The sequence below is a fragment of the Trichechus manatus genome, unplaced genomic scaffold, assembly GCF_000243295.1.
Source record: "Trichechus manatus latirostris isolate Lorelei unplaced genomic scaffold, TriManLat1.0 scaffold00078, whole genome shotgun sequence".
Lineage (NCBI taxonomy): Eukaryota > Metazoa > Chordata > Mammalia > Sirenia > Trichechidae > Trichechus > Trichechus manatus.
The window spans coordinates 11,575,993-11,602,860 of NW_004444014.1; the positions used below are offsets into that span (position 1 = coordinate 11,575,993).

At 43.7% G+C, this 26,868-nt stretch overlaps 1 protein-coding gene across 3 annotated transcripts in view; it reads right to left on the reverse strand.

The window, feature by feature from the left end:
* Window positions 1–26,868, reverse strand: part of FHOD3 (formin homology 2 domain containing 3) — a 537,856-nt gene that overhangs the window by 12,433 nt on the left and 498,555 nt on the right. For 2 of the 3 annotated variants that reach the window (XM_004380906.3, XM_004380905.3), the window contains 6 exons: window positions 25,607–25,726; window positions 24,576–24,737; window positions 19,438–19,628; window positions 16,917–17,109; window positions 11,082–11,256; window positions 2,388–2,549 (listed from right to left, as the gene is read on the reverse strand). In XM_004380906.3, coding sequence (XP_004380963.1) covers window positions 2,388–2,549; window positions 11,082–11,256; window positions 16,917–17,109; window positions 19,438–19,628; window positions 24,576–24,737; window positions 25,607–25,726 — 1,003 coding nt within the window. Of the gene's footprint in view, window positions 1–2,387; window positions 2,550–11,081; window positions 11,257–12,836; window positions 12,861–16,916; window positions 17,110–19,437; window positions 19,629–24,575; window positions 24,738–25,606; window positions 25,727–26,868 lie in introns of all 3 variants that reach the window. The other variant, XM_012556799.2, reaches the window with a different exon arrangement.

Here is a 26,868-nt window from a genome sequence, read left to right on the forward strand (position 1 = left end):
AGGGAGAATGTTGACGTGTGGTGGGGTTGTTAACCAATGTCATAAAACAATATGTGTACTGACTGTTTAATGAGAAACTATTTGTTCTGTAAACTTTCACCTAAAGTACAATAAAAAAAAATTAAAAAAAAACAGCAATAGAAAAATGGGTGATATGTACAAGCCATCCACAAAAGAAGAAAGGCAAATAACAAGAGGACCAACCCTCCCAGTGTACAGGAAAATGCAAATTAAAACCACAAGAAAATACTATTTTCCACCCTTCAGATGGCCAAAAATTGACATGTTGTCTCAGCCAGGATCCACAGAGAGCCAACATCCAGTGCAGATCTAAGTGTGGACTAGCTCTACCACTTTGCAGAAGGTTTTGTCATGATCTAGTGAGGCCGAAGAGGTGCACCCCAAGGATCCACAATTCCACTCCTGGCCTCATAGCCCAGGGCGTCTCCACTTTATTGGGCTTGTGAATCACCTGGGGATCTTGTCAAATACAGATTCGACATCAGTTGTCCTGGGAGGGGTTCCATGAATCTGCATTTTCTAACAAGCCTCCAGGAGATGCCCATATTGTCTGAGGACCAACTTTGAGTAGCAAGTCCTTAGCCAAGTTCTTACATGGGTATACCAGGAGACACAGAGAATTCACAGCAGCACAGGGGAAACAGCAATATATTGAAAAAAGAAAATAAGTGTAAAGGCCTTAGGTATTGATATTGGAACCCAGAGACATATTCCTGAAGATATAAAAGGCCAGTCTCCCCTGGATGATCGTTTTCCACTTAAAGCATGGAGGAAATGCGGAAAGGGTGCACACAGTGGAGGGAGAGCCCACTTCCTAATGCCACTGAGCACCTGAGAGGCAGGGGCAGGGCCAGACCTCAGGGCCCCAACCCAAGGTTCTGAAGTAGTTGGCCTGGGGCAGCCCAGGCACCTGGAATTTTAAAGCTCTATAAAAGATTCTATGAGTTGGAATAGACTTGATGGCAACAGGTTTGGTTCGGTTTTGGTTAAAAGATTCTAACATGTAGCCACAGTTGAGAACCACCATTTGTTACTCAAAATGCGGACAGGCCAATGACCAGTGACATCCACCTCGTCTGGAAGCTTGTCAGAAATAGCCTCGCAACCCAACCTGACCTCCTGAAGGAGAACCACTTTTCCACAGGCTTCTGGGGGTTTGAGAAGCTCTGCTTCTTTCTGGTAGAGTCATCAAGTGTTATTTTCTTTTCTGAAGAAAAATTCCAATCAGAAGTTAAAGCAGATCATGTAAAAGGAGTAACAACCACCCTGGAAACAAGCCATGTCAGTGGGTCAAACAGAACCACTGGGCCCAATGTATGCAGCCCAAACCCCAATCACCTCCTGTGTGAATCTCAGAGGTAGAACAAGTTGAGGGTCTCTCTAAGCTTCAGTTCTTACTGACCTCCCTACCTGCTTGCAATCACTCCACCTGCACTTTTTGGAGCCAGAAGAATGGGGGAGGTAACTAGGCTCCCTTCTTGCCACTTGCCACAAACCCCTTTCCTAGTCATCATCTTATCCCACAGGCAAAGCTGGTGGAGACACACTCCCCCTGTCTCTTGGGTGACCCAGCATGCTGAAGCTGGAGGTGGGCTCTCTTCTGAAACACCAGCTAGTGCAGGCAGATGTTAGAAGATCTGAAAGAACGTGATTTCCCTATGGAGAACGGTCCCTGTAAGTTCGCACCGTACCTACAAAGGCCAACACCACCCACACCAATTCAGTGGGCAGGAGCAAGCAGTAAACTCAGACTGAAGGAAAAAACCATCACTTTGACTTAGTTGAATCCTCTATTTGGCAGGAAAAGAAAAAAAAAAAAAAAGGTCAACTTTGACTAACATTAAATGTTTTTAAGCACCCCAGTGATCATAAAAATCCTTCACTATTTCTGTTTTTTCACCTTCAGTATGTTTGTGGGCAACAGTGTAGACACAGCCTCTGAACCAGGAAGAACCAGCCTCCAGCCCAGTAAGTGGCCCTGATCCTGGGTGAGGGGCAGAAATACAGCCTCTAGCAAAGCACCTGAGGCAATATGCGACAATGGTCCCTACTGGGCCCACCCCTGAACCCCAGTGACATTTACTGTTCTTTTAGCCCTTCCTGGGGAAAAAGTGTGAATTGAGGAGGCCTGGCAGAAATGGCAAATACACTGGACAGGTGTGGCTGCAGCTCCCCTCCTCCACAACTGCCAACAGTGATAATCAAGCATGAAAGGTTTTGTTGATGAGTGCAGGTGAACACTCCAGGCAGCCACAGACAATTAGTTGGGAGCTGGCCTCAGAGTGGCTGCCCTTCCCTGAGGCACATAGAATGAGAGGGCACATCCCAGCAGGATGAGCCCCTTATCACTCCTCCAGTACACTCACAAGATTTCCTGTTGGCTCGGGACCGCTTCCTCTCCCGAGGCACCACTCGCTGACTGGGCACTTGGGTGGCTGACTTGACAATGCGGTCCATGATCTCATCAGCCGCGTCGTCTGTGACGTTAGGCGAGTCATCCATTCCCATAGTCCATGAACTAGTGGATCCTGAAGAATCAAACAAGCAGACAGTGCAATGGGCTCAAGGTGAAGAAAACACAAAAGAAAATATGCAGCACCACTCCTCCAGAAGCCCGAGTTCTGCCAGCAACAGATTATAGCAAAGTCAGAGTTAGAGCTTCAGCCTGACAGACCGAGAGCCCTAACCCTTCTGCACTGGAGGGGGACACACTGTGACCATTACCCGCCAGGCTCTGAACTCCCACAAACACATACTTGAGGCACTTACTTCATACTACCCTGTAACATAGCTGTGTTCTTGTCTCTTATTTCTGCTTAACTTTTGGCCCTGTATGTGTTGACTCCACCTGCCGGGTCCTACGATTGTCTCAATTGCCTGCAGCAGATGACCAACACTGCACCCTGCTGTGCACATCACTGATGTCCAGTGATGTACATTTGAATCAGAGACGGAGGGATTTATCAAAGCAGATGTTTCTTGGGTGCTGCAAATGGTTAAGCGCTTGACTATCAGCCAAAAGGCTGGTGGTTCAAACCCACCCAGAGGCACCTAGGAAGACAGACCTGGAGACCTGCTTCTGAAAGGTCACAGCCTTGAAAACCCTATGGAGCAGTTCTACTCTGCACACATGGGTCGTCATGAGTGGGAATCAACTGGATGGCAACTAACAACAACGTGCCTAGTGAATATCAATGAGCCCTGACTTCTTGTTAAGTTAAATAGAAACCAATGGATTTTATAATAGTCTGTCTTTGGATTATCTACCCATTTAAAAATCACCACAGGATTGTCCTCTTCAACTAGCAAGGAGGGAGTTCACATACATTTCTCCCTGACCAGAAAAATATGTTTGTAAACAACTATACATTAAGACAGTCCAAGTCTGGCATAAAGGCATCTGCTGATAGACAAGAAGAAAGCACCACCAAAATATAGGTTCCCAAGGAATGCTAAACAGTTAGAAATTATGCTACTTTAATATATCAAGTACTTTGTGACAGATCAACCTCTTGATGAAATCTCTGCTCTAAGATGGTAAATGTGCTTCCATAAGAGGAAATATGGAAAATACATTCAAAAGCTCTTCTACCTACACTTCATTTTGTAATAAAGTCCAACTTCAAAAGTCTGTAAGTGAGGGTTCTTAAACTCTATACCTATGGAACACAGGTACCCAGGAGTCTGACTAAGGTCCAAGCAAAGGTGAAGAACAGCCAGCGGTTCCGAACTCACAGGGGAAAAAAATGTTAATAAACACATATTTTAAAAATTTGAGTTCTCCCATACTAATTTTAAAAACTGCTGGTGCTTGCAATCGCCTGGTTGGTAATGAATGAACAGAGAGCAAATGGGCATCAGTGAAAATAGCTGGGGACAGATCACAGTTCAGTGGTCTCCGATTTTCAAAGACATGTGTGTTTGTGGTTCAGATTTTACTGCAAATGTATAATATGACTATAATTTAGTCACAATTTCTGCTAATGCAATTTGAATGACTGAATTAAATGCATAAATAATTCACACATTTCAAAAGAAGCACCAGGTGCTCCATTACCTGCACGCATCTGAGACCTGTGGTTATTGGACAATCATTTTCTAATGGTAAGGTTTTTTGTTGCTGCTGCTGATGATATAGTTTTAAAAATCTGTTTATTTTTTTAATGAGAGCATCTCCACAGCACTGACTTATGTAAACACAGTAAATTGTACTTTTTCTGCTTAAACCCAAGAACCAAAAAACAAAACCCATTGCTGTCAAGTTGATACCAACTCATAGTGACCCTACAGGACAGAGTAGAACTGCCCCACAGTTTCCAAAGAGCACCTGGTGGATTTGAACTGCCAACCTTTTGGTTAACAGCTGCAGCGCTTAACCACTATGCCACCAGGGCTTCTAAGGGTACTTGATAAACTTGCACATCATAAAACCCTTCAGAAAATAGGCTTTTCTCAGAAATAAGTTTTGTTTTTGTTTTTTGTTTTTTTAAAATTGCTGCTGAATTTTCCTGCACTCTCAGGATGGCCTAAATGTTCTAATTGAAGGTGAGGGGCCTCACATGGCACAGCTTTCAGACTGGGACTCTGTAGGCCTCTGAACAACGGCCTTACTTAGAGTACAGCAATTGATAATGCAATTGTGTTTTGCCCAGCAATTTCCTGTTTTCCCTTTTACCTATTGATTTACAATTCTGTGTCTAATTTTGAAATGCCAAACCACCCTTCCAAAAACACACACAGCTCAATCAATTGTATTTGCTCGTAATAACATTTTCAGAGTGCTGGGCCAGAAACGAAGGCATCATCTGATCTTCCCACTGAGAAACAGTCATAGTGCCCATCCTACACATCCCTAGGGATCCAATTTCACTATAGTAAGATGTATCAGGGGATGCTTAAAAGGAACATCTTGCCCAGGATTGTCACACTCAGTTTTGTGAAGACTTCATTACCTCATGACTTCATTCCTGGTTCTGCTTTTTTATTCCCTCTCCCCTTGACTACTATCCCCACTTCCTGGTTACCATTTATGCACATTCTTCCTGGTCATGTATATGTTTCTGTTCTTGGAACCACAGCATCCACATATAGCCATCAGAGGAACACACTTTTCACAGACCCAAATGGCCATTTGGCTCCCTACAGTCTCCCAGGTGTTAGCAGGACATTCTACGTCCTAAGACATGGTGAAGGGGATAAAACATTCTAGACCGTGATAGCCTCACATCACTTTATTTTGCCTTCATTTTTGAAAATATGGAAATCATGGTTTAAAATATAATGCTATAATTTATTTTTTCCTTCTAGAAATCTAACCTAAAGAAATAGTCTAAAAGGAAAATAATTATGTCAAAATATATATTGTTTTAATATAAAAAAGTCTGCCTTCCTTTCTGAAAGATAATTCCCTGGGTACAGACTTCTAGGTTAGGAGCTTTCTCTTTTGGCATTTTAAAAATGTCATTCCATTTTCTTCTGGCTTCCACAGTTTCTGTTGAAAAGTGAGCCATCATTCTTACTGTTTTTCCTCAGACAGGAACATTATCTTTTCTCTCTGGCTGTTTATAAGATTTTATCTTTTCTTTGACTTTTAGTAGTTTATTATGGTGTGCCTTAGTATGGTTTTCTTTGTATTTATTCTGCCTGGGATTTCCTACATTTCTTAAATATCTGGGTTGATATCTTTCACAGGTTTGGAAAATTTTAGACATTACCTCTTCAAATGTTTTTTCTTATCCATCCTCTCTTTCCTTTCCACCTGGGACTACAATTACACATATGTTAGACCATTTGACTGCATCCTACATGTCTCATATATTTTTCTGTTTTCTAATTTTTCTCACCATGCTTCAGTTTGTACATTTTCTATTAACCTTAGTTCACTAATCTTCTCTTTTGCTGTGACTAGCCTGCTGTTACCAGTTGCTGTCAAGTCGATTCCGACTCATAGCAAACCTACAGGACAGAATGAAAATGCCCCATCGGGTTTCCAAGGCAGTATATTTTTACTGAAGCGGACTGCCACATCTTTCTCCCGTGGAGCAGCTGGTGGGTTCGAACCAGGGCTTCAAACCAGTTTGTTCCAGTTTGAACCTCTATTGAGAATTTGCATTTCTAACAAGTTCCAAGGAAGTTATACATAAAAATCACCTGGGGAAGCCCTGGTTCGAATTGCCAACTTTTCAGTTAGCAGCTGAGCCACTGTGCCACCAGGGCTCCTTAGTCTGTTGTTAAACCCATCAAATGAGTTCCTTATTTCAGATATTTTATTTTGCAGTTCTAGAATGTGCATTTGATTCTTTTTATATATGTATTTCAATTCTCCATTGAAATTATCCACTTTTTTATTCATTATTGCCTGTGTTTTCCTTTAACTTATTTATGACGATTATTTTAAGTTCTTGCTGCAAATTCAAACATCTAAATCACCTGTGGGTCTGCTGCTATTGTCTGCTTTCCTTCTTGATTGTCAGTCACATTTTCTTGTTCTTCTCTTGGCTTGTAATTTTGACTATGAACTGGGCTTTGGGTATAAAAGAATGTAGGGACTAAAATCCATGTTATTTTCCCCCAGAGTCCTCACCCTTTCCACTGTTGGGCAGATAGGGCGAGGTGCTGAGCTGGGCTGGGGCCAGATTGAAGTTTAAGAATCAGTCCACCTCTGACTTTAAACACCTTGAGGCTGAGATCTCTATTTGTGTATCTGTTGCAAGTGCTCACTTGAGCATACCTTTGTTTCCTCAGTATTGCAAGACTGCAGATTTCCCTCTGCCTTTCTGGCGCAGCCTCCTCATGCAATTGTCTTCTAGAGAAAACTGTCTACATTTTGGGATACTCTAGATTCCAATCTCTTATGCCAACCCACACGGATAGTAATTGTTCTGTTGATTTCTCTTTCCCATTAGAGTTGCTGTGCCCATAGCAAGCCCAATCCTCAGCGTGTGCCCAAGCTTCGCAAATGTTCCTAGGGAACCAAATGGCTGGTGATCTCAGATCACCTAGAAGGGTTCTTCCCTCTCTGGAATTCTAGGTTGTCTAGTCCTCTTTCTTTTCCCAGTTGTCTGATGTCTTTTAAAAGCAGGCTTTTATATTTTATCCCTCTTTTTCTCCCCTTATTTGTCATAGCAGGAGTGATGGTTTGCCACCATCTACTACATGCCACTTGGAAGCAGAAGTCTCCTTCAGATGGGTGTGAATGTGCAGAGATAGTGAACAGCCTCCTTTTATAATCTGTTTCATCAGTCAGCAAAAATAAATCCATATTGTACAAATTCAGCAGCAACATTTTTCTATTTGTCCTTTCCAGTCTGGAACAGATGTCTGTGTTCTCTTTTAAAATTAGCACAACCTGTTTATGTTCCTTTAAAGAGATACTGGACTCCATCTCCCAAGACAGCTTCCATTGCACTGCCCTTGCATACACCAAGGTATGGGTCCTCAAGACTCCTGCCTGATGGCTGGGGTCCCCAGAGTGGAGGTAATAATGCTTTCCTTGAACTTCCTGATGGCTACCTTTGGCCTAGCGCATAAAGTCTGCAGAAGCTGCCGGGGCACAGAGAGACTCACACAGGCCCTTCTGGTATCACAAGGTACAAGTACTTCCCTCTCAACCCTCTGCAACACTGCAAAGCTATTTTATGCTTATCCTTGTTTTATGCTTTTTCTAGCTGATGGTATCTATTGCTCACTATTTAATGATAGTTGATTTGATAACTGTGTATTCCATCCAGCAAGGTCCATGTATAGTCATTGTTCATGCTGTTGAAAAAAGGTATTTCCAATAAATAAGTCACTGGTCTTGCAAAATTCTGTCATGTGATCTCCAGCATCATTTCTGTTACCAAGGACATATTTTCCAATTACTGATCCTTCTTTTTTGTCTCTAACTTTCGCATTCCAGTCACCGATATTATCACTGCCTCTTGACTACATGTTTGATCAATTTCAGACTACAGAAGTTGGTAAAAATCTTCAATTTTTTTCATCTTTGGCATTAGTGGTGGGTGTGTAAATCTGAATAACAGTCACATTAACTGGTCTTCCTTGTAGGTGTATGGATTATTATCCTATCACTGACAGTATTGTACTTCAGGATAGATCTTGAAATATTCTTTTGGACAATGAATGCGATGCCATCAGTTTGTCATTCCCGGCATAGTAGACCATGTAGTTGTCTGATTCAAAATGGCCAATACCAGTCCATTTCAGCTCATTAATGCCTAGGATATTGATCTTCAAGTGTTCCATCTCATTTTTGACATCTTGCAATTTTCCTTGATTCATACTTCGTACATTCCAAAGATGTCATTTTTGAGGTCTATCGGGCGCCTGACTCAGGCCATGGTATTTTCAATCACCTCATATGCTATGAAAGCTGAACAATTAATAAGGAAGATCGAAAAAGAATTGATGCATTTGAATTATGGTGTTGGTGAAGAATACCGAATGTATCGTGGACTGCCGGAAGAACAAACAAATCTGTCTTGGAAGAAGTACAGCCAGAATGCTCCTTAGAAGTGAGGATGGCAAGACTTCGTCTCACTTACATGGACATGTTACCAGGAAGGACCAGTCCCTGGAGAAGGACATCATGCTTGGTAAAGTAGAGGTCAGTGAAAAAGAGGAAGACCCTCAATGAAATGGGTTGACACAGTGGCTGCAAAAACAGACTCAAACATAGCAACGATTGTGAGGATGGTGCAGGACTAGAACTGACTCGACAGCACCTAACAACATAACATTTAATGATACTTTTCCCCTTCACTTTCTGGCCTCTGCTACTTACTTCTTTCCTTTTATATTCTTTCTTGTTTACACACCTTCTCTCCTATCACTTCTCAGCTTTTCTGAGAAATGGATGTCTTTTACAGACAGCACAGGCAAGAAGAGGGTGCTTTTCCTTCTACGTAGCCAACCAGACAATCAGAATGTACCATGTAAAATGCCAGTGCTTTGGTTCCTCTCAGTTATGTCTGTCTGCTAGTGACCACTAAAAGGCTGCCTTTTTATTGCCAAAGCATAATAACACTTCAATTTTTTCTACCTAATGCAATATTTGAAACTACCTAGAAGGCAGAGGGTTTAGAAAGGAGGAATCCAAGAGACCCTAATATTTGATCTTTTGATATCACAATAATATATGCAAAGATCCAGGGTATCGATTAGTAATCAAGGTTGTATTAAGAAATATGAGTTTTCTACTCAGTCATCTGTATCTTAGTTGGTGTAAAAGTGGGAGGGTGTGGAGGAGACAGAGAGGCTGCCCTTCTTCTGGCATACTCTCAGTTGCATATTGAAATAGAAGCCCTGTTAAATGGTAAAGACTAAAGTCCAACATTTAGACAGATGAAGAGAAGTACAGTAATACTGTACTAACACAAAATAAGAAAACCATTCAATAATTTTAGTGTTAAAAGCCTGAAGTACAGCTGTGCTTGAGAATACCACACAAACCTTAGGAGTCTAGAAGACAGCCTGGAGCTCATTCAAGATCCCCTCCCTGGATCGGCAGTTTGTAGCCCTTTGGTTTACAAGAAGCTCCAGGAAACCGTATGCATTGTGTAATGATGACCCACCCTCTTCTGAAGAAAACTTGGAATGTAATTTATTTACCCTTATTTTTATCTATTTAAAATAGTTGACAGTAGTAAAATTCCAAAAGCACCGGTCACTAAGCAGTCAACTAGAAGTCACCGATGGGCCTCCTCAGGAGTTTCCCCAGATTGCAGCCCTATAGATTCTAGCTGCCCTTCTGTCGTCTTGTGACTTTGAATGTCCACTAGAGCCTGTGAAGACACCTGGTGGGCACTACATTCATTAATTCATTACTGAGTTTATGCCATCTGTCAGGTAACCCATCATCCAGTTTACCCGGCATGTCTGGTTTTATGTATTGGTCCAGCTTAATTATTACTTGCACCCTTTCACACTCCAAAGCATCTCAGTTTGGGCAGTAAATTATATGGTTTCTCTAGCTGTGTGCACTGTGTGTGCTAAATAAACACCAAGAGGAGAAAGCCCATCCTCCAAGAGCTTATAATCTTTAATTTTAAAATTTATAATCTTCAGTAGGGCTAAACTGGGGTCTCAGGAGTACATCAAAAGGAAGAGTGGTCTGGCGAGTTAAGGACTGCTTGGAGGAGAGGGTCTCTGGAGGTGAATGGGAACTGGACAGATAGAGAAGAAGGGCATTCTAAGGTCAGACAACAGCATGAGGAACAAGTGGGACTCAGGGATACACAAGGTGGTACCAACAATGTGGGGACAAGTAAAACAAAGTTTGAGAGACAGCATAGGACCAGACTGCAGAGGGCCTCAAATGACACATGATGGGTTTAGGCTTTATCCCGCAGACAGTGAGGAAACTGAGGAGGGTTAATATGGTACCAGTGCATAGCAGCCAAGACCAGGGAAACACAAGTAAACATTCTCAGATAGAAAACGCATCTTAATTCTTAATTAAAATAAAAGACTCCTTCCAAGTTATACATAAAACAGATCTGGAAACTCCAACCTGTCTTTATCACCTTGAAGCTTTATTTTCATCTCTGCCTTTGAGTATTTAAAACAGACAAAAAGGGGTAGTGCTTTAATCCAAGGGCTGGCAAACTTTTTTTGCAAAGGGTCAGATAGTAAATGTTTTAGGCTTTGAGGGCCATATAGTCTCTGTCACAACTACTCAACAATGCAGCTGTAGTGTAAAAGCAGCTATAGACAATATGCAAATAAATAAGAGTGGCTGTGTTCCAATAAAGCTTTATTTACAAAACCAGGCAGCGGGCTAAATTTGGCCTGTGGGCCGTAGTTCGCTGTCCGCTGATTTAATCTATGAGGATTAACTCACAATAACAGTTCCAAACAGTGTTGTTTGGATTTGGGATGAAGCTCTTGAAAATGGGTCTGGAAAGTGTGTGATTATGTCAGCAATGAAAGCCCTGGGGAGTTAATGGTCCTTGGTAGGTAACATTATTACTAAGGTTGTAATATGTACCCTGTGATGGAGACTAGACTCCCACGATGGACAACCTGAGAAGACAAGCCCCACCCTGACCAGGAGTTACCTCGGCTTGCTCTGCTGCGTGTGCGGACCCCCAGCACGGGGGTGGCATCCTCTGTGGCGGGGGATGAGGTTTTCAGCACAGCCTTCATGTTTTCATGCTCGGCTGCATCCTCAGCATAGCTCAGTCCCTGTGGTTGGCTTGAAGGTGCCGGAGAACTGCCCAAGAACTTGCCAGACTGCAAAACCAAGTAGGAGTTAGGATGTGTGGTAGAATCCCCAAAAGGCTAACTCAAACTTATAAAACTTTTAGCTCAGGAAAAACTTCTCTTCTGTCTCTGTCTTTTTGGTTTGGGTGCATGCTCCACACATATCAGTTATGGTAGTCACCAAGGTTGCCAATTAACTGAGGGCAAACCATCTGTGTATGGAGGAAGTTCTCTTATCAGAAAAAAAAGCCTCTGGCCCCAGAAAGCCTACCACCCCATCCTTCCATTGTAGTGGGTCTCTCTCACTTCACTGGGACTGCCTCAGTGGGCGTCAGCTAGGTGTGACTCAATCAACTCTGGGAAGAACTCGAAGATCAAATTTGTTCCTAACCAAAGCTGTGGTATGAAAAGGCCAGGTAAAAGAATCAAAATATGCCTTTAATCAAATGTATTGAGTTTTTTTTTTGTGCTAGGAAGTAGTTAAACTTTTCTTACATATCACTGATGATGGAGTTTTAAAAGTGGGGTGCAATCACAGAATCATATACGATGTTAAGAGCTGGGAAGGATTTTCCCAGATCCAGACCCACCTCACTTTAGAGAGAAGGAAACAGAGGCACTCTGAGATTAAATTAAATGACTTGCCAAAGGCCCCAAGGGGTTAGTGTCAGGGCCCAGACCAGAACATGACACTGATATTCATGCTGAAACTGAGTTTGGCAATACTCACTACTTCTGATTGTGTCAAAAATGTAGTTGTTTTAATAAGCATTACAAACACAGGATGATATTCCTAATACTAACTGGACAAAGAGTTGAGCCATATATGTTTTACAAGAGGTATGCTAAAACGCTGGGCCTTATGTACACAATGTCAAACATCTGGACAAAAAATAAAAGTCAGTTAGATTAGTGTTTGCAAACAGCTTCATAGATGCCTGGCTTCCTCTTCTCCTCCAGTGTCTCAGCCATGGCAGCAGAGCCCAGGACATATCTGTGAGTTGTACCATCTGCACAGCACCCTCCTCACTTTCTGGGGCCAACTGGCCCCTATTTGGTCTCAGTACTTGTACCCAGGTTCAGCAGGAGAAGCACCTGCCAACCCTCCACCGCATACTCATGGATCCATGGATGCCAGTGGAGAAAAGGGGCCCAGGTCAGAGGCCACCCACAGGCTGGGGACAGCTCGGGCCTGGCCCTTAGCTGCTGCCCTACTTCCTCTTTGGGTTTAGGGCTCTTTCTGTGGCTATTCTAGATCAGGTTCTCATATCTGAGTTGCCACGAGGCTGAGGCAGGGGTTGGAGGGAAAATTCTTTGTCCACTTTTCTAGCAGTAGGGAGAGACCCACTATACCTGCCACTCTTCACAGAGCTACTGATTAGCCTGAGACTCAGGGATATGCCCAGACAGCATGGAATATGTAGTTAGCCCTTCAGTCCCTGGCACACACACACGGTTAGTGCTCACACAAAAACCAACAGTAAAGTACATGTGCATGGTTCAAAGCACTGAATGGTGCAGGCACTTCATGCTGCTTATGTTAGTTTAGACTCAACCACACTCATGGGGAGATCAAATGTGGGGTTTGTCTTGTTTCTAAGCAGTCGTACCTCAACTTCATCCTCTTCATCAGTCTACCCGAGAGGACAGGACAGAACAGAAAAGATAGAAGGGACTCTTAGAAGGCACAGAAGTCAGCAAAGGTGAGATCATCTCAGTGTCATGTCAAATTCCAAGAAACTGGCCACCACAACCAGGTACACCTTCTTGATGTGGGGGCTGCCAGGCCCTCTTTGTCTGGATACTCCCTCTACGAGCTCCAAGGCCAACCCCTGGGGCCATTTTCTCCCTGAACACTGCCCATGATGTTGATAACCAGTTTGCCTGGTACCCCAACCACTGTAGACCTCACCCCCAGCTCTGTGCCCTGCCACATGGCTGGCCGCGTCCTGCTGTACCCACTGCCACCTCTGGTCATCAGGGCCTCGGGAAGTGGAGCCCTCTTCATTTGCCTGTCCATCCTCATCAGCTGTGGTCCCTCTCAGGTGCTGGGCCTCTCCTTGCCCAGGTTGCCTGGTCTGGGCTACAGTTAACTCTGCCACACACAGGCAAGATAGGACAAATAGAAGAACTACCCAAGCAGAATGTTTCATATTAGTCTCTCCTCAAAAACATGGAATTCAGTTCTTTTCAAATCTCACGCAGTCCCCATGATGGGCATCTGACTGATACCATGTACTTTAAATTACTTTATCACTAGATAAACTTCTTTTTTTTTTTCACATTCATGAAAGCATTTTCTGCTTCCATTTGAATTTGATGGGAGGACCTGGTCGATGGCAGGTAGAAGCTGTACAGATGTTCTTAGAGCAGAGGTGGGCTCCCACACAGACCTCAAAAATACAAGGAAAATGAAAACACACAGAAAAATTTAGACTATTTCTGGTGGCTGCTAACTTGGAAATAGTGACTTATTCTTCTTCGGGAAAAGTTTAAAAAATAACACTTCTAAAACATTTATATTTAAGAAATAGAAAATAATGTCATTCAACAATGCATGACTCTAGAAAAAAAAAAAAGCATGATTCCAGGAGCTATCTAAAACATAAAGAAAAGACAAATACAAATGCTTATAGAGATGTATGAACACTCTTATTCTTTCTACATAATGTCAAGTAAATGAGGAGGTCTAATCTGGAAATCCGGTAACAGTAAGCAATAAAACAGGACTGTCATTCAACTCCTTTTAGATGAGATCCTTTGGTTCTTTTATTCTTTAAATATCCTTTCTCTAAAAATAAACTGAGGATGAAAAAGCATGTAAGGATTTCAACTTTAAACAAAACATGCCCTCAATTTAAGCGTTTTCACCCAGGTTACAAGGCCAGGCCAGCAAATCAGACACAAGTTTTTTGAGAACTGACTAAGCTTTTGGAAGCTCCAATGATAAAATGCTTCAGTTCATCATCTTCCATGCTGCCTAAACCCAATGGCACTGTGACAAGAGATGACAGTCTTGCTCCACTAACTTTTTATCTCAGAGTTTATTTAACCAGGATGGTTGGCATTTTTCAGCAATTAGCACACATTCAAGGTGCTGCATACACAAAAGCTCGTGCCCCCTCGGTACCCTCAAAAGTAATTCTTCCCTTTTCATAGAAGAGGAAGTTGGGGTTAAGAGAGGTTGGGTGTCTCAAGCAGGGTTACCCATCCCCTCTTCCCCCAGCCCTCTATGGGCAGTGTCTGGAATTTACCAGTCTGTTTTCTCACTACCCATCTGGAGTATGACAGCAACAGAAAGGGCCAGAGGAAGCAACAGTGTTGCCTCGTCTATCTCAACCTTTTGTCTAGAACCAGTTTTGGCTACCAGGATAAGGCATCACTTAGTTTCTTACTGACCCTTACCTGGGGGGACCTCTGGGTAATGAGAAAGAAAGCCTTTCACAAGCTAAGCGAGAGGGAGAGAAGAGAATAATGGCCACTCAGGAGCTGAGATGGGGCTGACTCTCTAAGTGTAGGGTCTTCAGATTTTACCCAGACATCTCTGTGTCTTAGAAAACGATGGTTTTTCTAAAATCGTCTCTCTGCTTAATAGTTATTACTTCAGTCATCATTTTTCTTGCAGTAGATTACATTAAACATAACTTACTACACACAGTTTTCTCAAAAATCTCTTTTAGCTCTTATGTTCAGGGGCTGCATGAGTCTAAATCTTTCCTGGTTTTGTGTTCGATGGTTTAAGTTGTGTATATGTTGCTTTTGCAATAGGTTGTGAATTCCTTGGGGTATAGCCTTGTCTTTTATTGCCCTCCCATCTTTCTCAGTGCCCAGTGCATTGAGAATTGGGAAAACTTGAGTCTACACTTTGCCATGAGTGATAATTTCCTAATCTCCCAGCAGATGGCAATCTTTCTACATAAATGACGCCACCTTTATAACTAAAAAATACGTGCTACCCTGAAAATGAACCCCAAAGTAGTCTATACTGTCCAGATTTTAATGGGAATTTAAATATTTTTGAATCAAAATCTAGAAACATTTGTAACTAGGAAAGTCAGATGTTTTCAGAGAAAGGCAGAACTAATAAATTAGTGGGATCTTTAAAAATCTGAAGAATTTGGCAACAATTTTTTATGTTTTCATAACTATAAGCATATTGGACTTGTATTTTTCACCCTCCAATGTGTCTCATTTCCAGAAAAATAAGTGATCCGTTTTTAAAACTTTTAAAAATAATCCTTTGAAATGAAATGTGGGCCACAGTTTGCCCAAGTGGATGCAATTTGCTTTCTGGTTGCTGTCCTCCAAGAGGTTGAAGATCCTATATTGAACCCAGATTTCTGGAGAAGAGAAGGAAGACTCAGCTGGGTGGCAATGGCATTCAGAACTGCCGGAAGGAGGTAGAAAATGCTCCTTCTACAGAAAAGTGTCTGAGCATCCCTGAGGTTCTAGAAAATTCCAAAGAAACAAGGGATTTGGGTGGAAATAGATGGTGAGGAGATTAGTTCCTGGTTCTCCTCAGAATTGCCTTAAAATTGCAACACACTTTTTAAGTTAATGAGTCTGGGTCTCTGTGAAGGTCACATCCCTCAGGAATACAAACTCTTAGGGAGCGGTAACCATGTGTCCTTTGTACAATACAAACACACATCTGAGCACAGAAAGCAGCCTCAATGGGATCTTCTTAATTGCTTTTATTTTTCCCTCAAAAAATCTGCCTGGTTTGCATTCAGTTGAGATTTGCAGCCTCCAGGATGATGGCACTCCCTATGGCTTCGTCCTGTACTGGTTCGATTCCCTGTTATCAGTGACAGCCTGTGTGTTTCTCAGATCTATGCATGGAAGGATTAAGGTTGTGGGCATCAACTCAAAAACGAAAAAAAATCCTGCTGAAGATCCCAAGTATGATCTATAGTATCAAAAAAGATGATTTTACTCTCCTTGAGTCTACTCTAGTAAGAATAAATAGTAAGGGAGAATTCCCCAAAAACGTCTCCCTTTTGCTTGTAAGGGAGCTGAGAGCTTACTAGTAGATAGGTGAGACACCAACTTGGTTTTCACGTTTTGTGAAAGCACGTCAGAAAAAAGGACCTGCACTTTGTATCATTGTCTGTCTCTGGTACCTTCGTGCATCCCTTCACTCTCCACTTACCGAGCAGTTCCCATCTGAGTGCTCACTGCACCCAACTCCTGGGCAGGCTCAGGCCTGAGTGCTGGAGATGGGCGAAGAGCCCAGGAGCAAGGGAGACATGTAGTGTGCATGGCTACCCGAAGGTGCTGTTGGGAAACTCCTGCTGAATCACTGTCCTGTGGGATCTCTTCCCACCCTGCTATTCTGTGACTCAGGAGGCTGCCAAGAGCTCATCAGATTATGTCTTCTGAGGAATCATGTCAATTATTTCTCTGTTCAGCTGCCTAAATGGGTGGTCCACGTGTCAACTCATTGGTTATATAGCATTGTTAGGATGAATAAAATCCTGAATCCGTTCCCAAATCAGTTCTTGAATTTTAAATGCCTGAGATGCTCCTTTGTTATGCAGCAGATTTTCAAAGAAATGGTGGAGGAACAGCTTAAAATTACTTTTTTAAAAGAAGGATTTTTTTCCCCCACAGTCACAGGAGAAAAAAAAAGTCACAGGAGAAAAAAAAATGCACAGCCTCCAAATTGTGGTGAGGTTTATGAAACTTACATCAGTGATCATCTTCCCTCTGGTTTTATTCCTCTCTCTGTGGTTGGCCCGCTTCTGCTTCTGCTGCAAAACCCTCTCCCTAGTCGTGCGATACTCTAGTGCAAATTCACTAATGATCCTGCAGAACTTGTTTATGTTCACCTCCCGAATCGCGTACGGTGGATGGCCCATAAAGAGCAAAAAGGAGTGGAATCTGCAATGAAAAAACAGTAATGGCAAGCCTTCAGTTTCAAAGAACAAAGAGGCAAAGCACAACCACTGGGGCTCTAAGTCCACCATTTGCATTTCAACAGGATGCTGTTGTTGGTTGCTGTAGAGTTGGCTCCAACTCATGGCGACCACACGTACAATAGAACAAAACGCTGCCCAGTTCTGCACTATTGTTGGTATGTTCAAGTCCATCGTTGTGGCCACCACATGTTTTGAGTGCCTTCCAACCTAATGGGCTCGTCTTCCAGCACTATATCGGACAATATTCTTCCACAAGACATCCCCACTTTAATCAGTTTTACGTACAGGACTCCTGCTAAGGACTTCATTTGAACCCAGAGCTCTGTGGTTTAGATGTTCTGGATTGGCACCACCAAACCTCCCTTCATCCATGTCACTTTTACTACCCATCATACCCAGTGAATTCCTAGCTCATCCTGGTCATCCCCAATGGAGTGGCCAATAGCCAGTAGGTAGGGTTCAGAAACAACCATCATTTAAGGATGACCAGCTTACCAAAGAGAATGGGACAATCAGAGCAAACGCATTATTGCATTTTGTCTGTTTAGGATAAAATGCTCGATGTGGCTAAACACAATGGCTTTATAAGACTTTCATAAAAATGCTCCAGTTTCAAGACATTCTAAATGGAAACTATTTGTTTATTTTAGCAGTTTTCTTTTTTTTTTTTTTAAGTTGGGAATTGACTGCATCATACAAAGCATGGAGGGCCAAACCAACTCACATTCCTGCCTCCCCTTTTCAACCATGTTAAGAGCACAGTGAACTTTGAGTCCAGTTTGAAATCTGACAAAATCTCTTATAATATGCTTCAACACAGACAGCAGCTGTGAGGGCTAGCTGATAGTACAGTTAGGGGGATTTATAGTTGAACAACTAAATTCCAAAAGTTCTGATAAATGTATAGTTGTCAACCTGGAGGGAAGATTCTGTTTCTTATTCCTGTCCTGTCCAACATTTAAAAAATATCCCCCTTCCCAATAGCCTGAAACAAGACCCAGGAAGTATGATTACCAAATGACACGAGCTGGGAGGAGGGCTCACGTATTAGATGACAGAACCAGGTTTTTTTAAAAAGTTCTACATGAGTTCAAGGAAGGGGCATGGGAAGGAAGGAAGGGAGGAAAGGAGGGAAGGAGGGAGGAAGGAAAGAAGGAAAGAAAAAAAAAAGAAATGTAGAGGGATTAATGAAATTACCACACATTTGTTTTAAAAAAAAGAATAATTAAAAAAGCAAAACGAACCAAACCAACCAACAAATGTCCAAGTGTGGGGCTAGAGAGTGGGCTTTGGGAGTAGATTTCTGGGAACGGCTTGGGATTTGGCTGGCTCCAGGCTCAGCATGTGCATCCCTGTGAGAGGCTGCTGGGGGAGCCCCACTAACAGAATTCCACAGAGTCTTGTTTAAGAAGGTCTGTCATCAGTGGCACCTGCTCCAGGCAGACCACAGCCTGCTGGTCTGCAGGTCCTGCACATTTGGTCACCAATCTGTAAGGCCCAGGACGAAGCACCTAGACCCTGGAGGCCAGGGTCAGGGTCCAACAACCATGTTCTGTGATGAAGCAAAGGGGAAGAAAGTGGTGGCACATGGTAGGAAATGCCCTGGCCTGGGAAGTTAGAAGACTTGGATTTTAGTGCTGGTGCTGCTACCACTGATTGCTGGAACAGCCCTGGCCAGCCCCTGAGGCCTCCTCGGTCTCAGCCAGCCTCTTCCTGGGCAAAGCAAGGCCTGGCCTACCACTGCTGTGTCTCCTAGTGTCGTCTCAGATCCAGTGACTCTGAGGAAGGCTGATCCAGAGGATGGCACCTATGGTGGGGCCTGGTCTCACCCAAACAGGCTGCAATGCAGAAGCTGCCGTTGGAGAATCCATGAGTGGAAGCTTCTTGGAGGTCAGATTTCAGATCATATACAGGAGAAACTTTCCAGTAAGTACAACCATCTCACAAGAGAGTGTGCCCTCTGTAGGCAGAATTGTTCAAGCAGAAATGTAGGGTTCAATTTGACAGGGATCTTATAGGTGCAATTCCTGATCAAGTGGGACTGTTAGATCAAATTCTGAGATTCCTTCCAACTTCAAGATTTAATGGCGTTGTATTGTTGTTGTTGTTGTGTGTGTAAGAAAAATTAAGTGCCCATGAAACCACTAAACATCTGCACCAAAGTCCACTTGCTACCTACCAAGAGTTTAACAGTAAAAAATTTTATAAACTTAACCTTCAGATTTTGGTTTACATAATATTTCTGACAAGCATTGTACTGACGTTTCCATACGTTCTTTGATCCACTTACCTGTTAATTATTCGTCTATGGACAATTTTTAAAATGATAATTCGCTCTGCACAGTCTTTTAGAAACTCTGACATTCGTTGTTTTAACACTGGTTTCATTTCATGTTTTGCAATTGCCTTGAGGTGATCCCATGAAGCTTTGCATCTTCTCTCCATCTGACATAAATTATCCTGAAGCTGATCAAAGTCAACCTGAAAATCAGAGACAGAACATTGCAAAGGCACTGAAACTACCGAACACCAACCTGAACGGGGAAACCAAACCGCCTCCAGAAAAACATAACATCAAAACCAAATCTATATCTTGGAATACAAGCATATTTACTGGCTAACAATTTATTCACACGTGTATTTGTCATTATTTTGACAACAAATTATTCAGTGATAAAACCGTTCTCCAAATAAACCCAATACAAGTGTCACCTTTTTTGGCTATATTTGGAAAGAAATTTTAGGAAGGTCTTGGTGAACTGTAAATTAAAACACGCTATCAAGGAACCCTAGTACAAAATGAACTAAGTAGATGTCTCATAAAAATTTTCAGAGCACTTCTGATCTTCAAAAATGATATTTCACTTAAGGTTGGAGGGATGCACTCAAGTCATGCATGGCTCTGATGTGCCAGGCCAGCTAATGGGCAGCCAGCTCCTCTCATGGTGATCTCTTTTACACTGTGTAACACATTATTTTACCCATCCACTCATTCACTCATCCAACCAACACTCAAGGAGAAACTAGTGTTCCCATACCAGACACTAAGAACACAAAGATAAATACCAAATGAGACCCCATTCCTGCCCTCAAGGGGCTCATTATATACACAGGTGATTACCAAGCACTGAAGGACGTACAGAACCAACCAGGCCTGTATGAGCATGTGTGTGTGTGTGACTGTATCTCTGTGTGCACATATGTGTGTATGTGTGTGTGTGCAATATGTGCACGTATGTATCTGTGTGCACACGTGTATGTGCATGTGTCTGTGTGGGTGTGTCTCTGTAGGTGGGTGTCATCTGTGTGTGTGCATGCATGTCTGTGTGTGTGTGTGTGTGTGTGTGTCTCTGTGTGTACACGTGTTTGAATGTGTGTGCATGTGTGTGTGGTCTTTCCTGCAGGGCAAGCCACATGTGCAAGGAAGAGCTGAGACAGAGCACTCACTGAGTATTCAGGGAAGGGCAAACAGTTCGGGCTGACTGAAGTGGTTGGAAACGAGGCTTTCTCAAGGTAATGCTTTTATAGAATTTCTAGACTAAAAGTTATGTGGATTAACTTAGTCATGGAAAAATTCACTTGAGAGCCACATTTCATGGAGAGAGATGTGGAGTAGTGGAAAGAAACTGAGAAGGATAAGAGAGGAGGAAGAAATAAATAATCAGACAGGCAACCTGAAGGGAGGGGACTGAGGTGGATGTAGAGTGAGAGATGGTGGGAAACGAGTAACTTTCAAGTAAATAGAGCCACCTTACAAGAGAGTGTTCTCTGTAGGGGAGTGGGGCAAACAAAAGTAAGAAGGACAAAGATGTGCAGAGGCGAGCCGCTGTTGCTTAAATCCATTGACCGTGGTCATGACAGCAGGGTCTGGAGGCAAGTTTCCCTGAAGGGACTCGCTGGAGTGATCTCAGACCTCCAGCTCCACCGTCAGAAGGATAAAGGTGAGGATCAAGTGAACAAAACAGGAGCCTGCGAGAGGATCTACGGCACCAAACAGGATGAAGCCACGCTGAGCACGGGCGGCCAGTCTAGACATGGAGTGCCCTGGATTTCTTGAGAAGGCAAGTTTAGGTAGAGCCCTGGAATTCAGGTAAGCAGGGATTCATGGGACTTGGAAGAAAGTGATTTTGCCTGAAACCAAGAGAATTTGGGATCCAGTTACAAAGGGACTTCACTTTTACACAGTACAACAGAGCTGAAAGAAAAAATATTGGTCTTCCTGCTTAGGGTAAAGGAAATGCAAATTTAGGAAAGAAGGACTGAATCGTTCAAATATAAGGCTAGAAGAGGACCCAGATGCTTGCGATTGACAACTCATTTCTAGAAGGTCTAGGACTGTTTTAAGCTAACTGAAGTAGAGCTGACTCTTGTAATAGAGCCACGACTCTCCAAGTCTGTCCTCTTTTGCATCTGGCAGCTCTCTTGACCCACAATAAAGTAACTTCAGTTCACCCAAACATGCACAAGCAGCTTTGTGCCCCCTGAGCGGCTGGTGCTTGCCCAGCACTGTGGTGGGCACAGAACAGGAGGGCAGACACAATAGACAGAGGGCGTCTGGAGGAGAGAGAGCCCGCTATGAACCCTCATGTGGCAGCAGAGGAAAGCAAGCACACTGCCAATAGAAACCAGGTGGGGAAACTTTTGTCGAGATGTGGTTTGAGGGTTGAGCTTAATGTAGCAACTTTTGAGGAGGCCTGCAAGCTCCCTCAGCTGGCTGCCCACCTGGGCTGACTCAGCCCAGCACCATGCTAAGCCCTCTGAGGCACACATGATCTGAGACTTCATAATAACTTCACAGTCTCAGAATCTACTGCTGCCCCACTTCATATGTGAGAAACTGGTGCATAGAGAAGTAACTTGTGAGAAACCACACAGCTGGTGAGTGGTGGAACTGTGATTTGAAGTCAGGTCTCTCTGCCTTCAGAGTTAAAGTTCTAAACCACCAGGCTTTAAGTCTAGGTTTGCCCCTAAAAGATTCCATCCCAGGAAGAGAACTGGGCTGGCTTTATTTTGAGAAGGAAGTCCTCTCTTGCATACTGCTATATATTGGCCACTTTCCACATAAAGGAAGACATGTGGGCTGTGCCGTGAAGTAAAGCCAAGTCTTATCAGTCTGGGATGCTGGGGGACAATTCAAGGATGAGAGCAGGGCTAGGGCTGTGGAAGGGACGTGGTGGGCAAAACACACAGTATGAGTCCTTAAAAATATGTTGCAAATTCTTTGACACTCATCCAGTCAAAACGTGGAGGCTGATAGCCCTCCCTTTGAATGTGGACCGGCTTTGAGTGACTTGCTTCTAAGGAATGGAATGTGAAGGCTAGGCCATAAAGAAGACAGAGCTTCCACCTCACATGCTCTTTCAATCACTCCTTCTAAGGGGAGGCCACCCACATGTCCCAAGGACACCCAAGGACCCCTGGCAGAGGCCCACGTGGGGAGGAACTCAGGCCTCCCTCTAACAATAAGTAGGCGAGTGAGCCACCTTGAAAATAAATCCTCCAGCCCCAGTCAAAAGCCTTCAGATGATTGCAGCCTCAGCCAACTCTTGACTGAAACATCTTGAGAGACCTTGAGACAGAACCACCCATGAAACAATGTTTATTACTGTCTTAGCTACTAGCTTTTGGGGTGGTTTGTTACACAGCTGTAAATAACTAATAGAAGCAGGTAAAATGTAAGGAAGAGGAGCCTGTGTGGTCATCTGCTTCCATTTCCTGGAGCCTTGGGGACTGGACTCTCGGGCCGAGGTCGCTTCCATTATAAGCAGGCTCCACCTGGGGGAAGGCCTTGGGAACAACCAAAGAACCACATGTAAAAAGGGCACTAATTTGTTCTCGGTAGTTTTGGAAACAGACCAAGATCAAGAGCATTTGTCTCAAATAGAGTTCTTTTTCTAACAAAACTGTCTTTGGAGGAGGTGCTCATGGGGAATGTCAGAGCAACAACTGGAGGACTCCTTGCTGGGGACACTCAGAGGGGCATTCCACCTTATTTGGGATACTGAAGTAATATTTGTAAAGACCTCAGAACAGCACCTGGCACAGAGAAATACAGCATACCAAAAAAACCAAACCCAATTCAGACTCATAGCAACCCTACAGGACAGAGGAGAACTGCCCCATAGGGTTTCTAAGGCTGTAATCTTTATGGAAGCAGACTGCCACATCTTTCTCCCATGGAGCGGCTGGTGGATTCAAACTGCTGACCTTTTGGTTAGCAGCTCAGAGCTTTACCACTGTACCACCAGGGCTCCTAATACAGCATAAGTGCTTTTTAAATAAAGAGGATTCTGTGTGTAAGAAGCCCTTTGCTAGCTCTCTGAGCTGGGGGCTCGCTGACCATGCCTCTTTCTGCTACAAGGCAGGTCCATGGTCAGGCTGCTCAGGATCCCCTTCTGGTGAGCCTGGCAGCTGCCTGCCCATTGCTTTTGAGGCAGGTGAAGGAGGCTCTCAGCCACCAGGTCCCCAAAACCAGTTCTGTGGGAGAGGACAGAGGGAAGGAGGGCTCTTTGAAGGACACCTTAGCAAAGCCCCACTCTCTCCATCCCTCCACTCCTCTTCCCACCACTCCCTCTCCTCATACTACATTCCAGAGCTTCCCAGTGCTAAAGGTCGGTCTGCTTTCAGCTCCTGCTCCCCAGCCCAGATTGTGTTTCCAGGAGTTGCCTCCACATTGGAAACTGGCTCCTGTGCCCTATTCAGGTCTCTCCCAGCTGGGTTTCCTTACTCCCAGGACCTTCACGTCTCCAGGTACTGGTGTGTTTCGGGCTCCTTTGGGGGTTGTTCAGCCTCAGTGACCCCCTGTAGTGCAGGCAGTGGGGGTTTCAGCTATTGCAATGGTCTCTTTTCTAATAAACCATAAGACCATGAAGATATTAACTCTACTAATTTAAGAGCTTGCAGCTGAGGGGCCAAGGCTATATACTATTTACAGCCCTATAAAAATGTTCCCTCTGCACAGGAACATGGGATGACCAATCTGTGGGGTGTACAGGGCCAGGCGGGCCCTCTGCTTTCTGGATCCACACCTCAGGGCAAGCTACGGAAATCTTAGGAGGAGCAAACTATCTTCTTCACGTTTTTATTTTACCACCTTAAGCAAGCTGTGGAGTTTAACATTCTGGAGAATCCAGCCTGGTGAGTAACACTGCTCAATAGTGGACTTGGGGATCATGACTGGGATGGCAGGCTTACCTTACATACCTCAATCAGAAGGAATCTGATGGAGAATCAGAGACAGGAAAAAGATCTTAAAGAGTTCATTAGAAATGGCATGAAATGAATCATACTCACCAACTCTCTAGAGCAGGGCATGTAAGCAGCATTGAACCTTTTACTTAACAGAGCATGAGTTCCTCAGAGATGACTGATAAAGATCCAGTATCTGAGGCAAAGGCAAGGCCCACTCCTCTGTGTCCACAGACATACCTTGGCTGACCTGGTGATGGCCCCGATCTCCGAATAGAGATCAGAGCTGTCTGGGAAGTTTTCCACCACCATGGTGCACACGTGGTAGAGAAGTGACTGCTTGTGCACTGTGTCTTTGACTTCTGGAACCTTCTCGAGGTAGCTTAACTCAAACGCTTTGGCCTGTTGGGTAAACATAAAATAAAAGATGGGAAAAACATGTTCCAGGCAGGCTCTTAGAAATGCACAGATCTACTGTTGGAGTAACCCAATATTTAGTTTTTCTCTGACTGAAGCTCCTCAGGCCACACACCCTATCCTCCTTAGCTGCTCACAAGTGGATCAGCCACACAGAATGAAACGAGCCTCCAGCCCTTTTATACCCAGCCATGTTCTGTGGCTCTACCCCTAAATCAGGATGCTGTGGGTCTTGGCCACTAGGTTTCTGCAGCTTCTTTCTCCTCTTGCCCTACTGCTTTTCTACTTCCCCACCAAAGCTTTTTAGGCCAATTAAAAAAATTTTTTTTTAAGTTTCAGAATGTGTATACCAAAAACACCAAACTTGTTGCTGTCAAGTCAATTTCGACTCATAGTGACCCTACAGGACAGAGTAGATCTACCCCATAGAGTTTCCAAGGGGCGCCTGGTGGATTCGAACTGCTGACCTTTTGGTTAGCAGCCATAGCTCTTAACCACTACACCGCAAGGGTTTCCAGAATGTGTACAAGCACAATTATTTGAGCAATAAGCTCAGGGGGAGAAAAACACGTAGAAGAAAATATCCTTGAGATCAATTTTGAGAGTAGCCAAGCTTCATAAGGAATAGTATGCTTATTTTTCTAAGTCTGCTTATTTACAGTAAGATACAGGTTCAAATAAGTAGGGCTTGATATTTTAAGGGAAAAATTCTTTCCAGTTTTTAGCAAGAATATACCAAAGTTGTTTGTTCAATTGTGCTTTAGTGGACCAGAGGCACAACTAACCATCAGCAAAGGAGGGGCAGGAATTTTGTGGTCAGGGAGTTAGGAGGATAAGGAATGTGAAAGACTTACATTAGTTCCATTTAGAAAGTTACCGATGGCTAACAGAGTAGACAGGATAAAGCCCAAGGTTTTATTGTTCTCCAACTGGTCTATTCCTTCCTTCAGATCCAAAAGTGGTTCCGCCACTTCCTTTCAGTTAAAAAAAAATTAGAAGAAGACGCTAAAGACAGTACATTTTGGCTTTACTCTGTTCTTTTTAATTTTTGCACAAGGTGATAACAAAAGAAGTTCTCCCCAGCATGAGGCAATCCCATGTGATGGTCATGTACTCTTAGGTGTGGAAAAGGTACCGAAAGGTGGCAGGCAGGGCGAGTCAACCTCATCATCAATGTCTCCCCACATTGGAAACCAGCAGTCCAAACATTCACCTGTGACTAACACGACCTTGTGCAGGTGTGACAAATACTCTCTTCCCCCTGTTCCTGCCCTTCTTTCAAGCCCACGCAAGACTCTTAAGTCACACCTCCCACACCCATTCTTTCTCCTGACCAGGGCTGACTTCTACGACACTCTTCCTTTGCCTATTCCTTCAGCATCTGGACCACTGTCTTCCTCTTTGCCTTTCTCCTTCCACACAGATGACAATGGAAACTGTGGCCTCACTGTCCCTGGACCACCCCAGGTCCCACAACTTCCCCTCTAGGCACTCCGTGACTGGCCACCTCTTAGCCTGGGTTACTCACTGGGCGGCCACTGTCTTCATCACTCCCAGTCTTTCAGACCCCCAGCCTGCTCTATAGTCTCAGAGCTTCAGTCTCCCCTCTTCCCTCTCTATTCTTCTGTGGACACCCATGTTCTTACTAAGGCTCTCCACCAGCCTAGATCCCAAAGTGAGAAGGTCCAGTTTCATTCTCTCCAGCTTAGCTTCTGCCAGGCTGGCCCTGCCAATCCCCAATTCAGGCTGACCCAATTATCTGTTTTCTCCATGATGCTACCTCATTTTGTTAGAGAAAGTCACCTAAATGTACGGACTGGTTTGTGACCAAGGCAAGCTAGTCATCTTAGCAGTCCTAGGTTTCATCCCTGCTTGATTCTCCAATGGATTCAAATACAACAGTTCCCTTCTGAAGCCTGTAAACAACCCACTGCCACCTATCTGGTCCTCAGCACATAGGATCTTGTCACCTCCTTTGCAGGAAGATGGAGACCATGCAGCTTCTCCATCCATCCATGCTTTTGAATCTGTCTTCTCTGGATACTTCTTCCTCTCAATTAAGCTCACATCTAGTTTACCTTCCATCTCTCCCTTCTCCTCAACACTAGTTCCTTCT